Here is a 23,352-nt window from a genome sequence, read left to right on the forward strand (position 1 = left end):
TTTCCTGATAGGCTCAAAAAGAGCTGAAGTCTATTATTAAGACAAATAAAAAGTCATACAGCAGAAAGGCACAGAAAGTCTGACAGGATCATGAGTTATAGTGCAATAATAATTCAATATAATTATGAAGCATGACTAAACCAAAGAAAGAATATGGATTGTATAAACAGGCTTTGATTTCCATGAAAGAGCGCTTACGTATCTCGGATGAGGTGAAGTGTCTGTGTATAGATTATTACAATAAACCATAATACCCAACTTTTCCCCCACAAGTGTAGTAGTTCACATTTTCAATTATGAAAATCCCAGTGATTTAAGCCAAAGGTAAGAACTGAATAAAAAAAATCAATAAATATTATAAACATAACCATAGAACAGATGCCACCTGGCTTCTAAAAAACCATTCTTCTCACTGTTCTGAATGCTCCTTTTCCAGTTGTCCCAAGCAGTGGCATCTACACTGATAAAATTAGAACTTCAAATTAGGATGATTACATTTATTTGACAATTTTGGTGATGTTACTATTAACGTCAGGAAATACCACTTGTAGAATTAATTATGATATTTTACAACAAAAAGTAAGGTAGCAGGATGCAAATAAACACATCGAAATGAGAAATAAGAATTTTGAGCTATAAAATGGGATCATAAAACAAGCTGTAGGGGCATATAACATGGAAAGATCTTAAGGAATATTAATATGATTGTAATTTCTCCTTCACTACACAATTATGGCTTGTGAATCAATGTGAGATTACTTTTAGTTTAGGCAGCAATAGTTAGCATCTGAGTTAAACAAACAAGCACAAAGAAATGGTTGCCAAATGGAATTGGTTAAAATTTCCCAACAACAATGTGAATGCCTGGAACCCTGATTGCTTCTTCAATAATCAACTTTATCTGTTGGAAGAAAGGACTGGGTTGCCTTCTTTCAGAAGCTGCCCTACATCTGTCTGCCACCTGACTTGTAGCTACTGATGTTACATGCACCCCTGAGCTTTGTGTTCTGCATTATGCCGTCTGGAACAAGAAACTGCCAGTTGAGGTAGAAAGGTCTGAACTATAGAGAAAAGCTTTGGGCAATATTGAAGCTTCCTAAATTTTAGGAGTTCCTTTATTTCAGCATATCTTTGTAGGGGAAATTTCTAGGCAGCTATTAATAAACAAAACCACAACTTTACAATGGGGCTACTAACAAACTTATAAAGAGTTCATTTTCTTTAGCATTTCCTTTAAGATGCGATTCTATTGTGAAACAGTACATAATTTGAAAATGCTTGACAACCCGAGTCACCGTCACTGAGAGCTAATATGCCAGGCAAAATACTGTTGCTCTATTTTTGTAACTTATTCACTCTTTTTAGGGTATAGCGCATCAGGTACACAACACAAGTGTATTCAACACAAGTACATTCAGGTATTCAAGCACAAGCCTGTCTGCTATCACGGCTTGCACACTGTGCACCATACTGTTTCCATAAACATACATCCTGTATTTAGACAAATCTAATACTCTTTTTTTCCCAACCTCTTGTTTTAGGGCACTTTTTTGTTTGCTTTGTTGCTAAGAAATATGTTCTCTAGTTATTATTTTAAACGAAAAGGTGGGGAGAGAGGTAACAAATACCAACAAGGATGTGGAATAAAGAGGACCGTTGTATGCTGCTGATGGGAACATAAACTGGTATGTACACCACTATGGAAAACAGTATGGAGGTTCCTCAAGAAATTAAAAATAGAACAACCATAAAATCCAGTAATCCCACTTCTGGGTATATATCTAAAGGAAATAAAATTATAATCTTGCAGACATATCTGTATTCCCATGTTCACTGCAACATTATTGACAACAGCCAAAGTATGGAAACAACCTAAGTGTCCATCAGCGGATGAATGGATCAAAAAAATGTGGGGTGTGTGTGTGTGTAATGGAATACAATTCATCCTTCAAGAAAGGAAATTATGTTATTTGTAACAACATGGATGAGCCTGGAGGGCACACAAACAGAGTAGAAAAGTGGTTGTCAAGGGCTTGGGGTGTGGTTGGTAGAAGAGTACAAACTTTTAGTTATAAAGTGAATAAGGTGAATAAGGTCAGGATCTAATGTATAAGATGGTGACTATAGTTGAAAACACTGTTTGTGTAACTGAAATTTGCTAAGAAAGTAGAACTTAAATGTTCTCACCAAAACTTTAAAAAATAAGATAAGTATATGAGGTGATGGATGTATTGATTAATTTGATGAGGGGACTCCTTTCACAACGGAGACATATATCAAATCATCACATACACTTCAAATCTCTTAAAATTTTGTCAATTATACATCAATAGCTAAAACAATAATAATAATAAAGTAAGCCCACCCTGGCAGATTGGAAGGGAAAAAAAAAGAAATATCCTCTCATCCAATATACCCTTTAAGTTATTCTCCTGAGTCCATCACTATTATTCCTGACCAGTGTCTGTATCTAGTAACAAAGAACAAATTTTGTTTTAGACCTTGTTTTTCCTTAGATGACACCTTAAAGTTATCTATGTACCTATAATACCTTGTGACTTTCCCTACTTGGAAGGAACAAAGTATGAGGGCACTATTTTTGAAAAGACTGAGCAAATCTATAAAATACGACAGTCTCAAAAGACATGTTTAGGAAACTGTTTTATGGGGATGTATAAAATAAACATTGCTGAAAGCAAAACATAATAATAATAATAAAGCAGAATATTTAAGTCTATTCAATGAGCAAAACTTTAGCCTGTGTTTACACAACACTAAGTGAAAGGCAGATTGATTTTCATCCAGCAAATATATATAATTTGGCTCCTCTGGATAAAGGTCTCTAAAATTTCCAAAATCAATGCTCTACAATAAAAACCTATTTCAGTCTGTTACTTAATCAAATAAGTGCTTGACATAAGTCTATTAATTACATTTGCCCTGCCAATTGTTTTAACACTACTTTGACTCTGTGGTAGGCAAAGAGCAGAATATTTGTTCATTTATTCAATCAATATTAGCTAATATAAGAAATTATTTATAGGTTTACTATTTATGGAGCACCTTTTGTCTTCTGTATCTTGGAGAAAATGAAGTGGGATACATTATTCCTGCCTTGAAGAAGTTTACAGTCCATTAGAGAATAAAAGAACACACAAAAATAATTTAGTTACAGTAAAGAAGCTATCAGATGATAGAGATGAAAGATGTGGTTTGAAAAGAAAGCACTAAGTGAGTCAGAATAGCCATAAAGGGCTCTGATTAGAAGATAAGAGACGGAAATCAGGGATAAATAGGAGGGACAAAGACTCCCTGATGAAAATTGGATGAATCCGGTTCCAGCAGGAAGTACTCTGGGCTAGCTACCATGATGAATCCCAGCAGGAGGACAACAAGAGGATACATTATAAATATGCAATATTTTATTATAATCCTCAAATATTCTGTAAGAAAGTTCCTCTCCCTTTTCTAGCATCCCTTTTACCCAGGTGTTTTCAACCCGATACAATCAAGTAACTACTGATGGGACCTGGAGAAGTTTAGGTGTCTGACATTTGGAGGGCATTCGATAATTACTAAAGCATAGATATATTAATGATACCTCCTGAGTTGGGACACATTGTAGCCTTTATACAAATGAGAACAAATATCCTTGCATTAGCTGTCCCAGAATGCAAGATACAGTAGGAATGTCTCCAAGAGGCCAGAATATCTTTCAGGGATGATTTAGGATTAGGGCAACGATGCCACAAAAGACAAAAGAGGGTACAGAGGAGAGCACAGACACTATGTAGATCCTCTTAAAGTTTCACCTTGGAAAATAACATCTCCTACTCTTGCAAAGTGAAGTGCTTAGACAGACTAACCACATTTTCAGTTAAAGTTAACTACACTTGTCTCCTGAGTGCTGAACAGTAGTCTGTATCTTATTCCACAGCTATCTTCTAGTGATCTATACTGTATGTTTCTGTCATTTAGGTGAACTAAAAGGTCACTGGAAGTAAATGAATTTGATTCCAAAATATCCTTTTGAATAATTCTCCAAAAACATCTATCAGCTAAGAAAATAATCAGTTATTCAGGGGCTAAATACATGCTTCTACAAAAAATAAATAACATTCTCATTGCAATTAGACATAAAAACAGTTGTCATAAATTAAATGCAATACACAGTTGCTTTTATAACACATTATGCTACCCTGAGGAATAATGGAATACATATTTTAAATCACTCTTTCTCTAGTGTGAGATATTCCCTGAAAAATTATACTGTGCTTTATCTATTACTAGGCTTTCAATCTGGAACATATACTATATTGATAAAAATGTAAGTATTAATAAAAATATAAGTATCTCCAAAAAAATATAAAAAAACTTGAGCCTTCTCTCTCCCACTTGAAGCAGCATTTTGGCATGTGTTTTTTCAAAAAGGGCAAAATCCAATATTCTAAAACATCAAAAAACAAGTAGACTTTATTGAAGTCTTTTAAGAAGCTGAAGAGGAATTACATCACACATCATTCAGGAAATCTGCTAATGTAATCTGCTAATTAGTAACCTACTAATAAAAAAGTACTTCATGGAAGCTGCAATACAACTCATCACGGATAACAGCCACTCCTCCAAACTCTTTTCCGTGCCTTTCAAGACAGGAGCCTGCCTGTCACTACTTTCTGCTCTTCCTTTGCTTTTCCTTGACCTTTCCCCTCGCTATGTCAGTTTTTTAGGGAGCTCTGCTGCCATATCTTAGAAAGATTGATTTTCTTCTTTGCTTTCTACAATTCTCTGATCCCAACATCACAATATTAGCACAACAGAGGAAATGAAGATTCTCCTCAAGAAACCAGAAGAAAAATAAACTGTGAAGACTTATTTTTAATGCTCACACAGATAAGCATACTAGGAAATAAATGTTGCTCCAGAATACATTGCAGAAGTGCTTTTCCCAGGTGGTAACCAATTAGTTGCTCAGAGTGAGTATATTAATTCTTCCAAGTCCGTAAGTTTTAACTAACATTAAGGCTACATTTGAATTGCAAAATTATATAGGCACTGAAATCATTAATGTAACAAACCTTGGAACTTGGATATTTTATACTAGAAGGAAGCATGCGTTTTGCCTTAGAGTTATTCATTATTTTTCAGTTTTATGTTTTTTTTTTAATTTTTTTAATATTTACGTATTTTTTGAGAGAGAGAGAGAGAGAGAGCGCAAGATGGGGAGGAGCAGAGAGAGGAGACACAGAATCCAAAACAGGCTCCAGGCTCTGAGCTGTCAGCACAGAGCCCAACACCAGGCTCGGACTCACGAACCGTGAGATCATGACCTGAGCTGAATGAAGTCAGATGCTAAACCAACTGAGCCACCCAGGTGCCCCTTTATTTTTCAGTTGTTTTCATGTTTTTATGTTATTTTTGAGAGAGACAGAAAGAGTGCAAGCAGGGGAAGTAGAGAGAGAGGGGGAGACACAGAATCCGAAACAGGCGCCAGGCTCTGTGCTGATGCCGAAGGGCTCAAACTTTCAGATGGTGAGATCATGACCTGAGCTGAAGTCGGATGCTTAAGACTGAGCCACTCAGGTGCCCTTATTTTTCAGTTTTAATATTAGTTTCACTATTCTCTAGTTAAAATTTTGATAATTAAAAATATTAAATTAACTGCAGTCTTACCATTGTTGTCTCTTGAATGGATCCAAAACTGTTGATAAAAATGTTGACTACAACATCAACAGGAATGCCTGTGAATAAAAATTAAGAATATATTTAGTAACTATAAAAAACTTGGTCAGAATTTTCAAATTTTAATGGTTTATGCACTTGATTTTTATATTTTTTCCAATCCACATGGGATATAAAAATTTAAATCTATGGTCTCAATATTCCATGTTCACAATTGCTACTAACATATTTTTCTAAATAAGGCATCATAATAAAAATAAAAATGAGTTAAGTTGTATTTTCTCATGTTATTTATTCAGACATACTTATCTCTTAAATTGTAGAGACTCGGAGTAAGTTGTTCACCTTTAAATATTTTTAAATTGAGCTAATGCATTTACCTTAACAAAATGTAAATTATTCTTTAAAAAGCATCATTTTCAAAATGTTTTAACTTTTTGCATTTTTATAATCACTTCAAATCTTACTTGAATTAGAAAGCAGTATTCAATACATTTTACTTACAATTATTATATTTTGATTTTTAATTCATAAATATGTGAAGTTAAGCAGACATACAACAGAATCATTATAAAGATTTTTGCCTGACCTGTTGGAAAATAATTTGAAAGTTCATGGAGTGAGAATTAAGGTATAATGTTGCAAATTTCTTTCTTGCTTGCTTTTTTTCTTTTTTCTTTTTATTCGTTGTGGGCTGCTGGTTGGGCTAACAAAGGGAAAATGTGAATTTAGCCTTTTAGCCACAGAACCACTGACTGATGAAAAACAGGTGGTGAATCAATATATGGTAGACATGAGACAACCCAGACCATGGCTGTTGTTGAAAGTAACTGAATAGGTTCTGGTAATGAACAAAAAACCCTGTTTTTACAACATAGTTGTATAACTTCAGTTGACTAGAAACAGCTGCAGACATTTTTTTTTTTTCTGTAAAGGAAGAAGAAAAAAATATCAAGCCTTATAATGTTAATCTGATCTACGTTAATACCTGTCTTTAGCCGGCAATAAGGATTACAGTTTTTCAGAGGAGAGCTTTTCATATAGCTTTTCCTAACTCATCAAAAGGACAAAAAAAAAAAAAAGGAAGAAAAAAGAAAAGAAGGAAAGAAAGAAAATTTGCACAACTAAACAATATTTCCGTGACTTTTATTGAAAGTATAGTTTGGTTCTTGAAAGGTGTGATAAATAGTAATATTCTGTTGGAGTAGAAGCAATCTATGTGGTAGAAAGCATAGTCACTCTTATTCACAAAGTTAACATGTTTTTAAAAACCATATGTCCATCTTTTTCCAGTGAAAGAGTAGAGGGAATTTTTAATCGTTTAATGCTAACAAAAATTTTGAAATAATCTAAATACATATAGGAACTACTGTCCATCCCTAATGAGTATATAAGCTTTTCTACAAATTATAACATTGGTGTCTGTCAATGAAAGCCAGACTGCATCCAGAGCTTGAAGTTTAAATCACTAAGGTTAAGAATACGAACTACTACTTAGAAAACCCATGACAGAGGTTGATTGTTAATTCACACTATACCTATTTTTGTTTTTTTAACTGGGAACCACATGAAACTATTAGAATTAATGTTCTGCTTATCTTTGAATACCTTTGTCATTAAGTTGCTCTAAGTCTAAGCATATCACAGGACAGTAACATGACAATTTGACATCTTATTGTTCTGAATATCACAACTAAATGATTTTATACAGGTAAAATAATTTTTAAACTGCAGAGGTTGAAGACTTTTGGTGGGGGGAGAAACAAACCTTTAAAATTTGGTCTTATCCTGGGATCATAACTGACCAATAGCCTATTCAAGATATTGCTAGTGGAGTTGGCGGGTACGCGGGCAAGGTCCTCTGCTGACTGCTGGCTATAAAAGAAAACGAAACAAAACTCTGGTAAGTATTTAGAAATGGCCAACAACAGAAATGGGTAATTGTCATTGGGGAAAAGATGCTTTTTGAGACAAATTCACAACGACAGCATGGTGTTTCCAAATAGAAGTAACTAAAAATAGTAGACATTGTCAGATGCCCAACAAATATTGGTTATAAAAAATAAAAAAATGAAAAAAGTATCTTACCACTTAATTTTACCACATTCATGAAAACACTGTTCTAAACACTCCATGTAACTCTCTTTCAAATAAAATTAAGCAGATGTCTTACTTGCCCCAAAACAACCTGCAATCAAAATCTAGACAAGCGCAAAGGGAGTGCAGACAATGAGATAATAGGAAAAAATAAGAACAGCAAAAAATATTTTTTTAATGATGTATATTAACCTAAGCGAGGAGTATGTGAATACTGTTAAGAGAATACAGCCAGAGAGATTGTCTAAGAATTCATGAAACTATCATGTTGACATTTATAAAATATTACCCAAGAAATAACCAATGAATGTTCTCATTGAGTTAAATATGCTGGGGGGAGGGGGATGGAGGGATGGTAAAAGAAGTTTCTCTATTACCAGATCAATTAAACAAGGAAAATACAGAGCTACAAGTTACAACTATCTTTTCTACATATATGTTTGCTGTCAACTATCAAAGAAAGGACAAATTGCCATATTTTTCCATTTTAATTAACTTTGAACAATGAAGCTTGACTAAATTGGTATCCTTTGAAAGCATTTAACAGAAACAAAAAACGCACTTCCTTAGATCTAATAAAAAATGTTTTTGTTGTTTACTGTTTGTTTGGGTTCCTTTTATGACCCATAAAATCTTATATAATTATTGCCCCAATACAAAAAAAAAAAATCCATTACAATTACAAAGAAGTTTTCATTATACTTGGAATACCTAACAGTCTACTCTATTCTGTATTGATATGGTGAAACTATTAATTTCACAAATAATATTAATTTATGTGAAACAAACTTAGAAGTAATGGCTTTGTTTTGAAATCCCAGCTCTTACCTACCAGTCAATTCTGTTCTGAGTTAATTATCGTACAATCTGCTGATAAGAACCAGTAGAGGTGTGATGTGACTGATATTAAGAAGTTTATAAAAATCAGAAAATACTACAAATTGATACAGAAAACCTTTTCAAGTAGATATCAGAGTCCAAAATATTAAAGAAAAAATTGATAACCAATTAGTTAAAACAGCTAAAGGTGCAAAAGACTATATAGATTTTTAAAATTGCTTCTCATGGTCTTACCAGTTCTAATATCACAGCTGTTGGGACTTGGGGACTGGTAATGGGATTTTCCATTTCACTGCAGGTGAAACTGTAATCTCCCTAGAGCCAGTTGTCATCCCTTATCAAAAGATTGAAAATTCTAAAGAGAATGAGGGTATGTGGGAAAATTGGATATTAGGATGCAAATTAGTGTTCAAACCCATCTACAAGGTTTCTCATTCAGGGGAGGAAAACAGAAATGATTACAAAATACACTTCTATTGGATCAATTAAAGACTGCATTATTGTGTCTCTTGATGTAAATTCCTTTACAGGTACATTCATTCTAAGCAATGAAATGACCAGACACCATAAAAACAATGAATACTAATTTTAGTAGTAGAGAAATTTCCAGCCCGATTTTTCCTTCCAGCTGTGGAAGATGTCTCTTTGGCAGATGGATTATCTGGAGCTAAAGCCACTTGAAAAAGAGCAAATGCAGGGGAGGCTCTCTCTGAACTCCCATCTGCCTACAGACAGATCCTCCAAACAGAATTTATTGTCCTAAATCCCTTCCCTGGGAGTTTCATCAACTAAAGAAGATTGAATCTTATCACAGAAGAGGACACTCAAAAAACTTGGTCACAAACTGTCATATCTCCCATCTATTCTTCTGGGGGCCAATTCATCTTTCCTAAAATTCCCGTACTCCCCCTTTACGAGGCACGTATTCTCCCCTATCAAGACATAATATCAGCTCTCAAATCTCATCACACTCTGGGTATTCACTTGGGTTTTTGCTCTGGTGCCCCTGATGCATGTAAAATTAAAAATTAATAATTTGTATACCTTTACTCCTGTTAATATGCCCATTATTTCATAGACCTAGCTATCGACGATAGAGGGAAAAGTCTTTCCTCCCATTCAGCTATAAGCTTGTGTCAAACTCACTTCCTAGCCCTTGTAATTCATTACCAAATTTTATCCTTCTCCCCTTCACTGGTTCAGAATAAATCCTCCTTTCTAGAGTACTGTAACTTCCTCTTCTCATTGTACTCATCTAAATCCAGCCTGTCCTTTAAGGTTGCCTATCTAAAATCTTGCCTTAATCATCCCAGCTTACTCTAATGAACACAAACATAGATATACTGTTTGGCAATCATTTTGTAGCTTTTTTTTCATGCACGCGCGCACGTGTGTGTGTATTACTAACTGGACTGAATGTAGACAGTACGATTCTTGAGGGAATCATGGCTTCCATATTTTTGTAATTCCCTACAGTGCTTGCATAGTATGAAATACACACTGTCTCAAGCACTTCCCATCCGCCAGTGCTTCTAAATTGACCTCGGCCTCAAGATGCCTGCATGCGCTATAGGAGTAGCAGGCGGCAGCAGGAGTTGCAGTAGTAGTACACACATCACTTGCAGATGAAGAGCATTTCCTCCTGAGATGTCCTCTTAGGATGAAGGTTAGTTTTTGTGGTTCTGTGGTTTTATGTTTTTGTTTTCCTCAGAAGCTTCCCAGCATTGGCCACTGCTGAACCAATCACTGGCAAGGAGAAAGAAACAATCACTATTGGCTCAGATCAGTAGTCTGGAATGAAATAGACATTGAGGAATCAACTGTCATGTCCACTACATTCTTTCACTTAATAATCACAAATGCTCCTTTGATGAAATAGGAGAGATTCTTAACCACCCAGAGAGCTCTTTTTCAGTGGAGAGAAAGAGAAAATCCTGATATATATATATACATACATATATGCATACGTATATATGCGTATATACCTATGCATATATGTATGTGTATATATATATATATATATATATATATATATATATATATATATATATATCAGGTTCTACTCATTAGTCTTACTAATTTTTAAAATCATTAGTCCTGAAAAATCTGAATTTGCTCTTTCCATAACTTATCAGCACCACTCCTCCCTCCAGCCATCTCTAAATGTTTTTATTTCTTTCCACAGCTAAAAAGAAACAACAAAAACAACAAAAACAACAAAAATTCTTATTTATTAACAATAAAAAATCAATGTCGCTAACAAAAATCTCTTGAAATTATAAGGAATGTATCAAATATATTACAGCTCTTTTCTTTCATTCTTATTTGTATCAATATATATTTTCAAGACTCTGCTGTAGTTAATCTGATATGAATATTTATTCAATAGTTCAGTAGTTCACCTTTATTTATATTAGAAATTCAAAGATGTTTTAAAACTTAAGTGAAATCCCATGTAGTTTATATTCACATGCATGCATTCAGGGGTTTTCCTACCTAAAAACAGTAGAAATCACTTGTTTAGCTCAATCAATACTAAATAACATTAAAGTCATCTCTACACATTAAAATATATTTTAAGAGTCTAGAAGCTACACCACTTTCTGCCAAAGAGTTGAAATAATTTGCATATTTTCAAATTATGCCTGCACTTTACATAATTTTGCAGTTTGGTATAGTGACTAGTATGTACACAAAATAAGCAAGAATAAGAAGAGTTAAATGCATTTAATTAGGGCACATACTTAATTCACGTTTCATTGTTAGTCTTTATATTCTGAATCTCAGTACAATATTTTATCTATTTGACTATGCCATTTTGTTTTATTTCAAGAAATCTATCAACAATTCTGTTATTACTACAAAAGAGGATTTACTGCATAGAAATACGATACTAATTTAAGAAAATAACTTACTTTACTCAGGCAAAGTGATCAAATGACTAGAGAAAATAATGTTTTATATCAAAAGCCTTTTTACAACCAGTCTTCTTTTGTTCACTTGCCTAAACCTGAACCGATGTCATTACTAATATGTGAAGTTATGCAAGGAATGCATCAGGCTGTATAGCTGGATGATGTAATGTTTTCCAGCACCAAGGGAAAAATCCAGAAATTTCTTTCCAAAGGGGAAACTCAGTTTTCCATTAACTGAAGAGCATTCTTATTTTTACATGACCCTTTAGTGACCATACTGCACAGCTCCATTTCAAAACTGGTGTGTTTGAGCATATTATCTGAACATCCTCCCTCCAACCAGGAGGGAGTCCAAACGGATGATTTTGTTTTTATAGAGTTATAAATGCAACAACAATGGTCAAAATTCCTTTCAGACTTTGAAGTAGTATGGCACATGCCAGCATGAGTAATCTGGGTGTGGGAGCCACAAAGCTTTGAGCCTCACATGAACTGAGGCAAGCAAGCACAAAGCAGTAAGCAAAGAGGAAGGTATGTAAAATGTGTAGGTTGTATTATTTCTCCTCTTTACGGCAGCGATTCCCTCTTTTTTAGGTTATGGACAACACTGAGAATCTGGTAAAAGCTATGTTCTTCCCTGAAAAAATGCAAAGTTTACAATGCTGAGGGATCATGGACCTGAACACCTCAGGTGGTAGAAACCCTCTTTTGTGGAAACAGATGTTGGTATTCTCATCTAAAATGGGAGGAAAAGAGAAGATTAAAAAACAAATTAGATATCATGTAGTGACTGCAAGTAAGCCAAAAAAAAAAAAAAAAAAAAAGATGATAAGAGTGTATCAAAGAGACACAAAGCCAACAGAAAGGTCTCCCAAGAGCCAAATTTGAATGATTTGAGCAATAAAATAAAGTCATATTGGATTATATCCCAAAGTATAAAATAAAAATCTGTGAGTCCATAAAGACATGCACAAATGATTAAATAAATAAACAAATGGAAGAGAACAGACAATTCTCCCATGCAGAATTCCAAATAACTGGAATTCCAAATAGACCCTTTATTTTCAGGGTAGAAGAGAGCTCTGCATTTCTCAGTGTGAGCTGTGCATAATGACTTCCTTCCAAAGAGTACATATAGGAAGGGGGAAAAGAGTTACTTTACAGCAGAGAAACCTGACAAATACTATCTCAACCAGAGGATCAAGGTTACCCTCTACAGTGAAAAGTCATGTCAACTTTATGTACCCTTAATAAAATGTGATGAGAATGGCAATGAATCCTGTGGTCTTCCCCCACCAAAACACGTAACTCCAATCCAATCATGAGAAAAATATCAGACAAATGGCAGTAAAGTGACATTTTATAAAATACTTGACTAGGACTCCTCAAAACCATCATGGTCATGTAAAAAAAGGAAGGTCTTAGAAACTGTCACAGCCAACAGGAGCCTAAGGACACATAAAGACTACATGTACTATGCTGAATGGGATCCTGGAACAGAAAAAGAACATTGGGTAAAAACCAAGGAAGCCTGAATAAAGCATGGACTTTAGTTAATAATAGTGTATCAGTATTGGTTCTTTAATTGTAAAAAAAAAAAAATGTATTATACTAACGTAAAATGTTAATGATAGGAGGAACTTTGGCAAATTTTCTATAAATCTAAAGCTGTTCTAAAATAAAAAGTTTATTTGGGGGGGGGCGGGGAAGAGCAGAAGGCCAAGGGCCTTAACAGATACCGCACCAAAGATCGACAGATGGCAAATAAGCATATGGAACGAGGTTCCACATCATACATCATCAGGCAAATGCAAATTGAAATAATGAAATACCATCTATACCTATTAGAATGGCCAAAGTCTCCAACACAGACAGCACCAAATGCAAATGAAGATATGGACAAACAGGAACAGTAGGAACTCTGACACATTTCTGGTGGGAATGCAAAATGGTGCAGCCACTTAGAAAGACAATGAGTGTGGCAGTTTCTTCAAAAATTAAACTTACTCTTACTACACAATCCAGCAATCTCACTCCTTGGTATTTACCCAAAGGATATAAAAACTTAATGTCTACACACACACACACTCACACACACACACACATGCACAGGCGCACACACACACACACACACACACACACACACACACAAATAAAACCATGCACACAAATGTTTATAACAGCTTTATTCATAATTGCCAAACTTGGAAGCAACCAAGATGTCCCTTAGTATATGAGTGGATAAATAAGTTGTGGTACATCCAGATAATGGAATATTATTTAGCATTAAATTATTTGCTCTATCAAACCATGGAAAGATATGGAGGAACCAGAAACGCATATTACTAATGAAAGACGATACGAAAAGGCACTGTATGATGATTTTAAACCTGTGACATTGTGGAAAAAGGCAAAACTATGGAACAGTAAAAAGATCAGTGGGTGATAGGGACTGCGAGTGAGAAGGAGATTAATAGGCAGAGCACAGAGGACTTGTCCAAGAGCCAAGAGACTAGCATTTTAGACCCAGACAGACTGGAAGATTACCACATAATATTGGGCAAATCCCTCTCTGAGTCTCTTCTAGATAATCAGATAGATAGACATACAAAGACAGAGCAACACTTTATATATTCAGGTAATAAATTAAGTCAATAGTTGTGTACGAATCCAGGGTTATTATATTTTTATTTATTTTGCATTTTCCTAATTACAGTATAACTTATTATTACCTCTCTTGACAGCTTCTATATTTATTTTCCATTCAGTTTTCACAGATTAAACTGTGAACAGAAGGTTTATGAATATAGTGAGTGATACCTTTTACAGGATTAGTTGAGTTTAATTAGTTTATATTTATTTGAAAAGAATGTGTTTATGGGCACATGTGCATGTGTGTGGCAAAGCCTACTGTGTTATTATAGGCCAAGAATCATAATTAAGAACAGTGCTTCACAGCATTCATTTTATTTATCCCTCAATTGGGCTTAAGGAACTGTTGGATCTTGTGGAAACATTTTCAAATCTTGTCTACCTACAATCATGGAATTACATCACCCATGGCCCAAAGAAAAACATTTTTCACAAAGTAGAAACATCTATGTGTAGAGATTCTGGTTTTGGGATACCAGCAATCTCCCAATCTCTATGGTCTTTTTTAACTTCATATCACATGAGATTACTCATCCTATGAACACTACAAAGATCTATTTACGTGTTACGTTTCTCAGACAGTGTAAAACATTATATATTCTCACTACTTCTTATTGGTTTACTAATTTGATACAAACCTAATGACATAAGGAGTCAAACTTACGCCTCAAAACATTCACCGTGCAATTACCTTCCACCCACAGAGTATTACAGCAGATACAAATCCCGAGTAATACCTCTGACTCCAACACCAACTGCAACTGCTACGGCGCTTACCTTTTCTCAGTTCTCCATACAGAACATAAATATAAAATGTTTCCCTTCTGGCCTCACAGAAATGGTGAGAAGATAAGTCCAGCACTCACGCACACATGATCAAGTTACGTGTGGTTATAATTGAAGAGACACTTGTCACAGAGCCAAGAGACTAGCATTCTAGACGCAGACAGACTGGAAGATTACTACATAATATTGGGCAAATCCCTCTCTGAGCCTCAGTATACTCACCTTTAAATCAAAGGTCAAAATCAGGTGTCTGTAAGATCCCATTCAATTGATAATCTGGTTCCACTTGCAGCGGATGCTGTGGTGCCCCATCCCCCAGATCACCCCTTCAGAATTGAGGCTGCTGCCAGGAATGCTGGCTGCCTAAGGCTCTGAGCCAGGTCACTTCCAGAATAGCCTTCCTTCAGCCTTGCCCTGGAGGCAACCCACACTCAAAGACCTTGATATGGGGACACAAAAGCATTCAAGGTCCCTTCCTACTGATAGACATCTCTGCAAGCCATCCAGGCTTCAGAGCTCCCTGGAGCATCCTGATGCCTCAATTGCAAAGGCATTATTCCTGTGCTTGAACCCGCTTCCTCATTCCCTAGAAGTGTTCCAAAAGCAATCTCTTTCTGCATGTAAATCTTCGTCTCACAGTCTGTCTTAGAGATAACTCAACCCACACCATCAACTAAATAATAAAACTCCTCAAAGAACAACGAAAACTTAACCATCATTCAACTGTCTGCATGCTAAATTTCTCCTTACATGCATTTTAGTCATTACTAAATTCATTTAACAAAGTTTTTGAGCATTTGCTACATGCCATGCATGGTGCCATATGCTGGCTATGCACTTAAGAAAGAAACACAAATGTTGGTTATTCTGATGCAAAAGTAGTATTTAAAATTGTGGGTTCTTGGGACACTGGGGTGGCTCAGGTGGTTACTGCCCGGCTTTTGATTTCAGTTCCCATGATCTCACGGTTCCTGGGATCGAGAGCCCTGCATTTGGCTCTTACTGACAGCATGGAACCCGCTTGGGATTCTCACTCCCTCGCTCTCTGCCCCTCCCCCACTCCAATACACATGCACATGCTCGGTCTCTCTCTCTCTCTCTCCCTCTCTCTCTCTCTCTCAAAATAAATAAACTTTAATACTGTAGATCCACATGGATTTGTCTAGTGATCCTCAGCTTTGTTGTGCACGGAATTCACCTGAGAAACTCTGCAAACTACTGATGCCTAGTCTCACCCCAGATTTAATTAGTTTGGGGTGAAGTCCAAGCATCAGGATTTTAAAAGCTCCTCAGATGATTCTAATGGTCAGATGAATCACTTGTTAGAGAGAAGAACATGGAATTAAAACCTGAGGAACTCCACCATTTAATGAGCAGATGGAGGAAGATAAGCCAACACTTAAGACAAAGAATCAACTACCCAAGAAGAAGGAAGAAATCCAAGAAGTGTGTGGTGACAACAGAAATTAAGGAGAAAGGGTAAATTTTATGGAAGGGTTGGATAACGGGACCAAATACCGCTGAGAGTTTAAGGTGAGGACAGAAAATATCCCCATGGCATTTAGCAAAAGGGAGAGCCGTTTTTCAGCTGAGAGAGACAGAAGCCTGACTGGAGTGGGCAGAGTAGTGAGCGGTAAGGTAGGAAATGAAGTCAGGGAGAATACCCATTGAAAACTTTTGACTAGGAGAGACTTCAGCAAGGGACAGGAAGCTCTGGACCCTCCTTCCCCTCTTGAACATACCAAATGAACAGCAAAACCCAAATCAATTCTTTTTGTCAGAAATCCAAAAGCTAGTTGAGAGGCTTCTACACCCAAGCATGTGTAATGAAAGTAGCAGGAAAAGTGGAGACACCCTCTCGCCATAATCTCCACCTTAGCACAATACAGCACAGTGCAATGCCATCCAGAGATGTCCTTAGCTCCTGCTTCTTCCTGAGGAGGGAAAGAGACCTCACATCCAATATATCAGCTTTTCTGAGTCTACCTTAGGAACCAACTCCTATCTCACCATCTGGGGCAACGATGGGATCCAGCACACACGTGGTAGTCCCCCGGGAAATAGAGAGAACAAAGCAGCTGTTTGATCAAGCAGCACTCACCACAGCTCGGCCCCCCACTTTGCTGTGAGTGGGCTGGAAACCCAGCTCTCACTGCATTCACAGTGCCACAATATAGAAGTAACCTGAATGCCCACTGACAGATGAGCACATTGAAAAATGTGGTATATACATACAATCAAGGACTATCAAGCCTTAAAAAAGAAAATCCTGCAACATGCAGCAAGGGTGAACACTGAGGACATTATGCTAAGTGAAATGAGCCAGTCAAAAACATAAGTACTGCCTGATTCCACTTCTATAAGGTCTCTAAGGTAGTCAAACTCAGAGAAGCAAAGAAGAAAATGACGGTTGGCTAGAGTGAGAAGAAATGAGGAGTGGCTAATCAAGAGGTAAAATTTCTGGGGTGCCTGGGTAGCTCAGTCAGCTCAGGTCATGATCTCACGGTTTGTGGGTTTGGGCCCTGCGTCAGGCTCTGTGCTGACAGCTCAGAGCCTGGAGCCTACTTCGGATTCTGTGTGTCTCTCTCTCTACCCCTCCCTGCCTCACACTCTGTCTCTCTCTCAAAAACAAATAAACATTAAAAAAAAAAAAAAAGAGGTAAAATTTCAGTTATGCAAGATGAATGAGTTCTAGAGATCTGCTGTACAATATTGTGCCTATACCTAATAATATTGTATTGTACATGAAAATCTGTTAAGGAGGTTACATGGTATAGTAAGTGTTATTACCACAATAAAATGGAAAAAAAAATACAATTTCTAGTGACAACCTCCAAAAAAAAAAAAAATCTATACTGTGTGTATACATAAAATAAGTTTTGCATGAGTTACTGCTCAATTTGATGTAGGAAAAAAAGTAAAAAATTAGTCTGCTTTTTTAAAAAACTGAGTCAAATAGCTTATTATTGAACTATTTGCACAGCTATTATTTGGAAATCAGAGAAAGGATGGCCTCTTCAATCAGTGTGCTGCACTGGGGTACCTGGGTAGCTTAGTCGGTTAAGCATCCAACTCTTGATCTCAGCTCAGGTCATGATCTCACAGTTTGTGAAATTGAGCCCTGCATTGGGCTCTGCACTGGCAACATGGAGCCTGCTTGGGATTCTCTTTCTCCCTCGCCCTTTCTCTCTCTGCCCCTCCCTGCTCACATATTCTCTCTGCCTCTCAAAATAAATAAATAAACTTAAAAAATATTAAAAGTAAATAAGTAAATAAATGTGTTTATTAACTGGATATGCCTATTTTAAAAAATGAGTCTTGACCCTACCCTACATCATATACAAGAGTTAAACTGAAGCGGATTACACAGTTAAATGTGAAACATAAAACAATAAAGCTCTCAGAAAAAAAAAAAAAAGATTATCTTCATGACCTTGGACTAAAGACTTAAAAAACCATAAAAGCATTAACAATAACTAATAAATCAGAGCTTATTCAAAATAAGTACTTCAATTCATCAAAAGACACCATTGAGAAAGTGAAAATGCACAACAAAGATTGGAGAAGAGATCTGTAGTACATGTATATGACAAAGAATCCTATCTAGAATGCATGAAGAACTACACACCAATAAGAAAAAGAAAACAAATTTTTTAAGTGGGAAAACACTTGAAACAACACTTTGCAAAAGAGATAGCTAGAAGTCCAATATATGAAAAGGTGCTCAATGAGATTAATCATCAGGGAAATACAAATTAAAATTACACTATGGTATCATTATACCTACACAAGATGGCTAAAATTCAAGAGATTGCTAATAATATCAACTTTGGACATGAATGTGGAGTGGCTGGAACCCTCATACATTAATGATGGAGAACAACTGGAAAACTGTCCATATCTCCTAAAGTTCAATATTCATATACCCTATGATACAGAAATTTCATTCTTAGGTGTATCCTTATGTCTACCCAAATGCATGTATAAAAAGGTCCATAACACTTTTAATGAACCCAAATAATAATGACCCTAAACTGGAAGCATTATGAATATTCATCAATAGTAGTGATAGTAATATTCGAACTTTACCTGAACTCCTGGAACACTGAGATGTTAAGAAATACCTCCATCATTCCCAGCATTCTGGGAAGCACTTTACCTCAAAGAGTTTGTCCCCAGGTGACCTAAGTAAGACTCACGGTTAACCCCTTGTTTACCTATGACAAGACCAGAAACTCTCTAAACTCCCCTGTTTTGTCTACTAAATGAGTACCTGAACTGTTTGTCACCACTGACCAATCTGAATCGGAGACCTGGCAACTTCACCTGACCAAATGTGGCTTAGGCTTCTCTCCTCCCACAAGTTCCTCAGTTTTCTCTAGCCCCTAAGATTAAAAGCAATCACCTGGAACGCAGAACAAAACCTCCTTAATGGACTCCTCCAAGAACTGGCTCGCAGCAAAGAAAAACTGTCCAATTTTGCCACCTGCTCATTGCAGTCTTCAACAACTGGCTCCTTCTGGCCACATTCACTCCTATAAAAGAGAAGTTCCTTCTGCCTGACCTTTCAGATGCTTATCGGTCTTAAAGTCAGAGTGTCCCTCTATTGCAACAATCCTTTCCAATAAAATCTTGCCTAAGTATGGATTTGTTTTCCATTTGACATAAAGTGGACAAATATACTGCAGTATATACAAGACAATTAAATACAACACAGCAATGAGGAAGAAAGAGCTATCGCTATACCAACAACATGGGTGAAATCTCACAGATATGATGTTGAGTGAAGTGATTTTCCAGGATTATTATCCCTGTTCACAGATGAGCTAACTGAGGCAGAGAGCCTAATTATTCTAGAAAATCCTTTCTTCGTAAAAGTCCTGTTTTCAATATTAGACAATTTAAGAGCTTAGAATAGTACGTTATACATCGTGTTATGTATCAATTCACAGCAACCTATTTTGTATTATAAGCAAAGCAAAAGGAATCTGTTACAAAATAAGACAACCCACTCAGAAAAAAAAAAAAAAAAATGGAGTCCAAAGCAAGTGAAATTTATCAGTATTGTGGTTTGGTTTAAGCGAATATGTAGAATATTCTGATTTCTTGCATATATGCATACTGTAAATTCAGGCATCTTATTTTCCAAAACGATATTCTAATTTTACTGCTCTCTAGAAAATTATGGTACTGGGCTAGTGAAAGGAGGTAGTTTTCTTACTACCACAAACCAAAATTTAAAAACAGGACATTAAGTCAAGCGAAGTCAGAGCAGAAATCAGGAATTGAGATAAAATATTAAGCCTCAACACCCTTTAGAGCACAGAGCTCCAAGAGACACTGCAGAGCCTTTGGAGAAAGGGGCTTTTGCTACTGTCCGGAAATCCAATGAGCTGAGTGAACTGCTTGCTGAAAAGCCACCACAGTTGATTCTGTTTCTGCTGTAACTGCTCTTTGCAACTTCTCTTTGCAGCATTTCTAAGGTGTAAGATTACTTGTGATATAGAGACAAGAAAACCATCTCTTTTGAATTATATCTTCATTAAAATATCCGCAGGCACACATGTCTGAACAATGATAAGTGTCCCCAACAAAAATCCCATGACAAGATACAAAGGCAACAAGTATGAGTGTCATTAGGTGAGATGAACTACTTCCTTGCAGTATGTGGTAGCATCCGGATAATGAAAAATAAGCCTTTTTTTGTCCTTATCAACCACTGTTTGGAAACTAATGTGACTCTTTATTGAATGAGCTAGAATCTGGACGCCTCAATTATAAAAAAAATAAAAAAATTAAATTCTGTTTTCTCCCCAACATCCATCCAAACCTGGATGTGAGCCAGCATTCCACTGCACTTGAAGGAAATCTCCAACAGGTCTCATAATATTTTCAGTCATTCTCTGATAATAAAAAGTCTCCACCGGCACTTTCAGTCCCACTAAAATTGTCACTTTTATATTTCAGATGCCCAGTCCCTGGTAATGATAAAACTTCAGAGCTTGATTCAGAAATGACAACACCTCCCTCTCCTCCTCAAGTCTCCCTCAGAAAGGGGCTGCAGGCATGACTAGGTTTTGTTCTGTCTTCCTGACTTGTTAGTTTATAGCATTTTTGTGGGTTTCCCAAAATCCTCTCTTCGAGAACCTCAAAGTTCAATCACCATGAAATGGCTATGGCTTTTTTTCAGCTGGCAACTTCACCCCAGGTATTCTGCAGTCCACACCTCACAGGCACACTACTGGGGTTCCATCATCTTCCCAGCCCCTTTTGGGCGAATTTCCTTTCTTTGTTTTGTTATTATTATTATTTTTTTTAGTTTATTTATTTATTTTGAGAGAGAGAGAGCGAGCAATCACGCAGAGGTGGGGCAGAGAGAAAGAGAGAATCCCAAGCAGGCTCCACACTGCCAGTGCAGAGCCCGATGTGGGGCTTGAACTCACAAACCATGAGATCATGACCTGAGCTGAAATCAAGAGTCAGACACTTAACCAACTGAGCCACCCAGGCTCCCCATATTTCCTTTGTTTTAAACATCAAACCGGCACTTTCTTACTTACTTTGCTCTCACCCTGTCACTGTCTACTCCTATTCTCTCTCATGTGACCAACATCGGAGTCATAGTGAATGCCCAAGTATTCTTTTTCCTGACACACAGAAAGCAAATCTCCATGTCATGGTAGCCCTCTTCTCTCTGTTCTACAGCCTCTAGCCAATACCTGCAGCCATGACTGATGACTTCTCCAGTGTGAGTCAGATACCAGTCTACTATGAATCCCCCAAACTACAGGGGACAGACATGGTTCCGCCTCTCAGTAGCATTGAGAATAAGGAAAAACATTTTCCTCCCAATTCCATGGCAGGGAGTATAGAAAATGTCAGTGGGCTCCAAAGAATTTCCTCCAAAGTATTTCTATATGCTCTCTTCAATCTTAACCCTTTAAGGCCATTGAGGTAGATGCTGAGTAAAGGTCACAAAGCCAGTTTTCAGCACCTTTTTTGCATGACTGCATAAGAGGTCTCTTTCCTAACTTTGGTATGTGGGGGTTCGTGGCACTTATTGTTTTGTTCTTGGCCTTTGGAGCCTCAGCCAAAAACTGAGTCAGAAAGAATGCTATTCCAACTTCCTGATATACTAAGCTAACTTTTAACTACTCTTAGTGGTCCTTTCTAACAGAAAATGTAGGTAATTATAGATTATTTATATAATTAATGAAGTAAATATTAATATTTACTTAACATTAAATAGAAGTACTTAAAATGTTCCTTAATATCAAATAATTAATTATCATTTCTATATTTTGGATTCTGGCAGGATGTAATATAAGGATAAAAGACTTTCCAATACAGAAGGTGAATTAATACAGATAGGCAGACTTTTTGAAGTAGAAATTTAAGAATTTTCACATGAGCTAAGATTTAAGAATTATGAACATTATCAACTAGAATTTTTATAACTCGGCTTTCTAATTAAATAAAAGTTCTTTGCCCTAATTAATAGTTGAATCAACAACTGGTCATTTCTAAAGGAAGAATTAAAAAAAAATAAAAACATTTATCGCAAAAATATTCCTGTTCAGGTGGGTTTTTCTCTAAAATCTCACACACTATTGAAAGGTAATTTGTGCACTATGGCTTAGAAATGGAACTTCAAAGGCAAACAAGCAAGTACATATATGGAAAGAAAACAATCTAAAGCTCTGTACGCTAATCTTCTGGAACCTACAGAGAGAGAACAATGAACCATAAGCAGTTATCTACTGCATGGCACAGGGGTATCAGTCAATTAAAACCTGCACAGGTTGTACAGACCCTGTAGGGCAATACAAAGGAGACTTAACAGAAATACAGTTGATGTTCTGCTATCTATCCAAAGATTTTATTTTGGTATCTGTGTCCTAGTGCAGAATAAGTGGCAAGGTTATCAGGTGCAATATGTTGATACCAGATTAAGTCCCTTTTATATTTTCCAATGTAATATGATTTTTTAACCAAAACAACTGCTTATCAATTTTCCTCTATCTATCATTGTGAACCTCATACAAAAGCTGGAAAAAGAGATAAAAAAGCTACTGAAGGTTACATTTTCCACTTCTCTGTGTTTCTGCCATTGTGAAATCACTCCAGCAACTGCCCCCTCTCTCCTGCATCATAAACGTTCTTTCTCTACCAGAACCTTTCCACCACCTTACAAATATGCTTTATTATCCCCCATCTGTAAAAACCTTTCTCTTGACCCTGCATCCCCTCTGACTACAGCTCATTACTAATGTGCTTTTTTACATCAAAATTCCTCAGAAGAATTTTAATACTTGCAGCCCCCATTTCTTCCCTTAATGTCCTTTAAATCCAATGTAGTAAGATTTTGTAACCATCGATAGAA

General features: G+C 36.3%; 1 protein-coding gene across 1 annotated transcript in view; it reads right to left on the reverse strand.

The window, feature by feature from the left end:
* Positions 1-23,352, reverse strand: part of GLRB (glycine receptor beta) — a 94,484-nt gene that overhangs the window by 50,654 nt on the left and 20,478 nt on the right. Inside the window, exons 3-4 of the mRNA XM_030312852.1 lie at positions 7,448-7,554; positions 5,671-5,738 (exon numbers count right to left, since the gene is read on the reverse strand). Coding sequence (XP_030168712.1) covers positions 5,671-5,738; positions 7,448-7,554 — 175 coding nt within the window. The remainder of the gene's footprint in view (positions 1-5,670; positions 5,739-7,447; positions 7,555-23,352) is intronic.

The sequence above is a fragment of the Lynx canadensis genome, chromosome B1 (assembly GCF_007474595.2).
Source record: "Lynx canadensis isolate LIC74 chromosome B1, mLynCan4.pri.v2, whole genome shotgun sequence".
In the NCBI taxonomy this organism is placed as follows: domain Eukaryota; kingdom Metazoa; phylum Chordata; class Mammalia; order Carnivora; family Felidae; genus Lynx; species Lynx canadensis.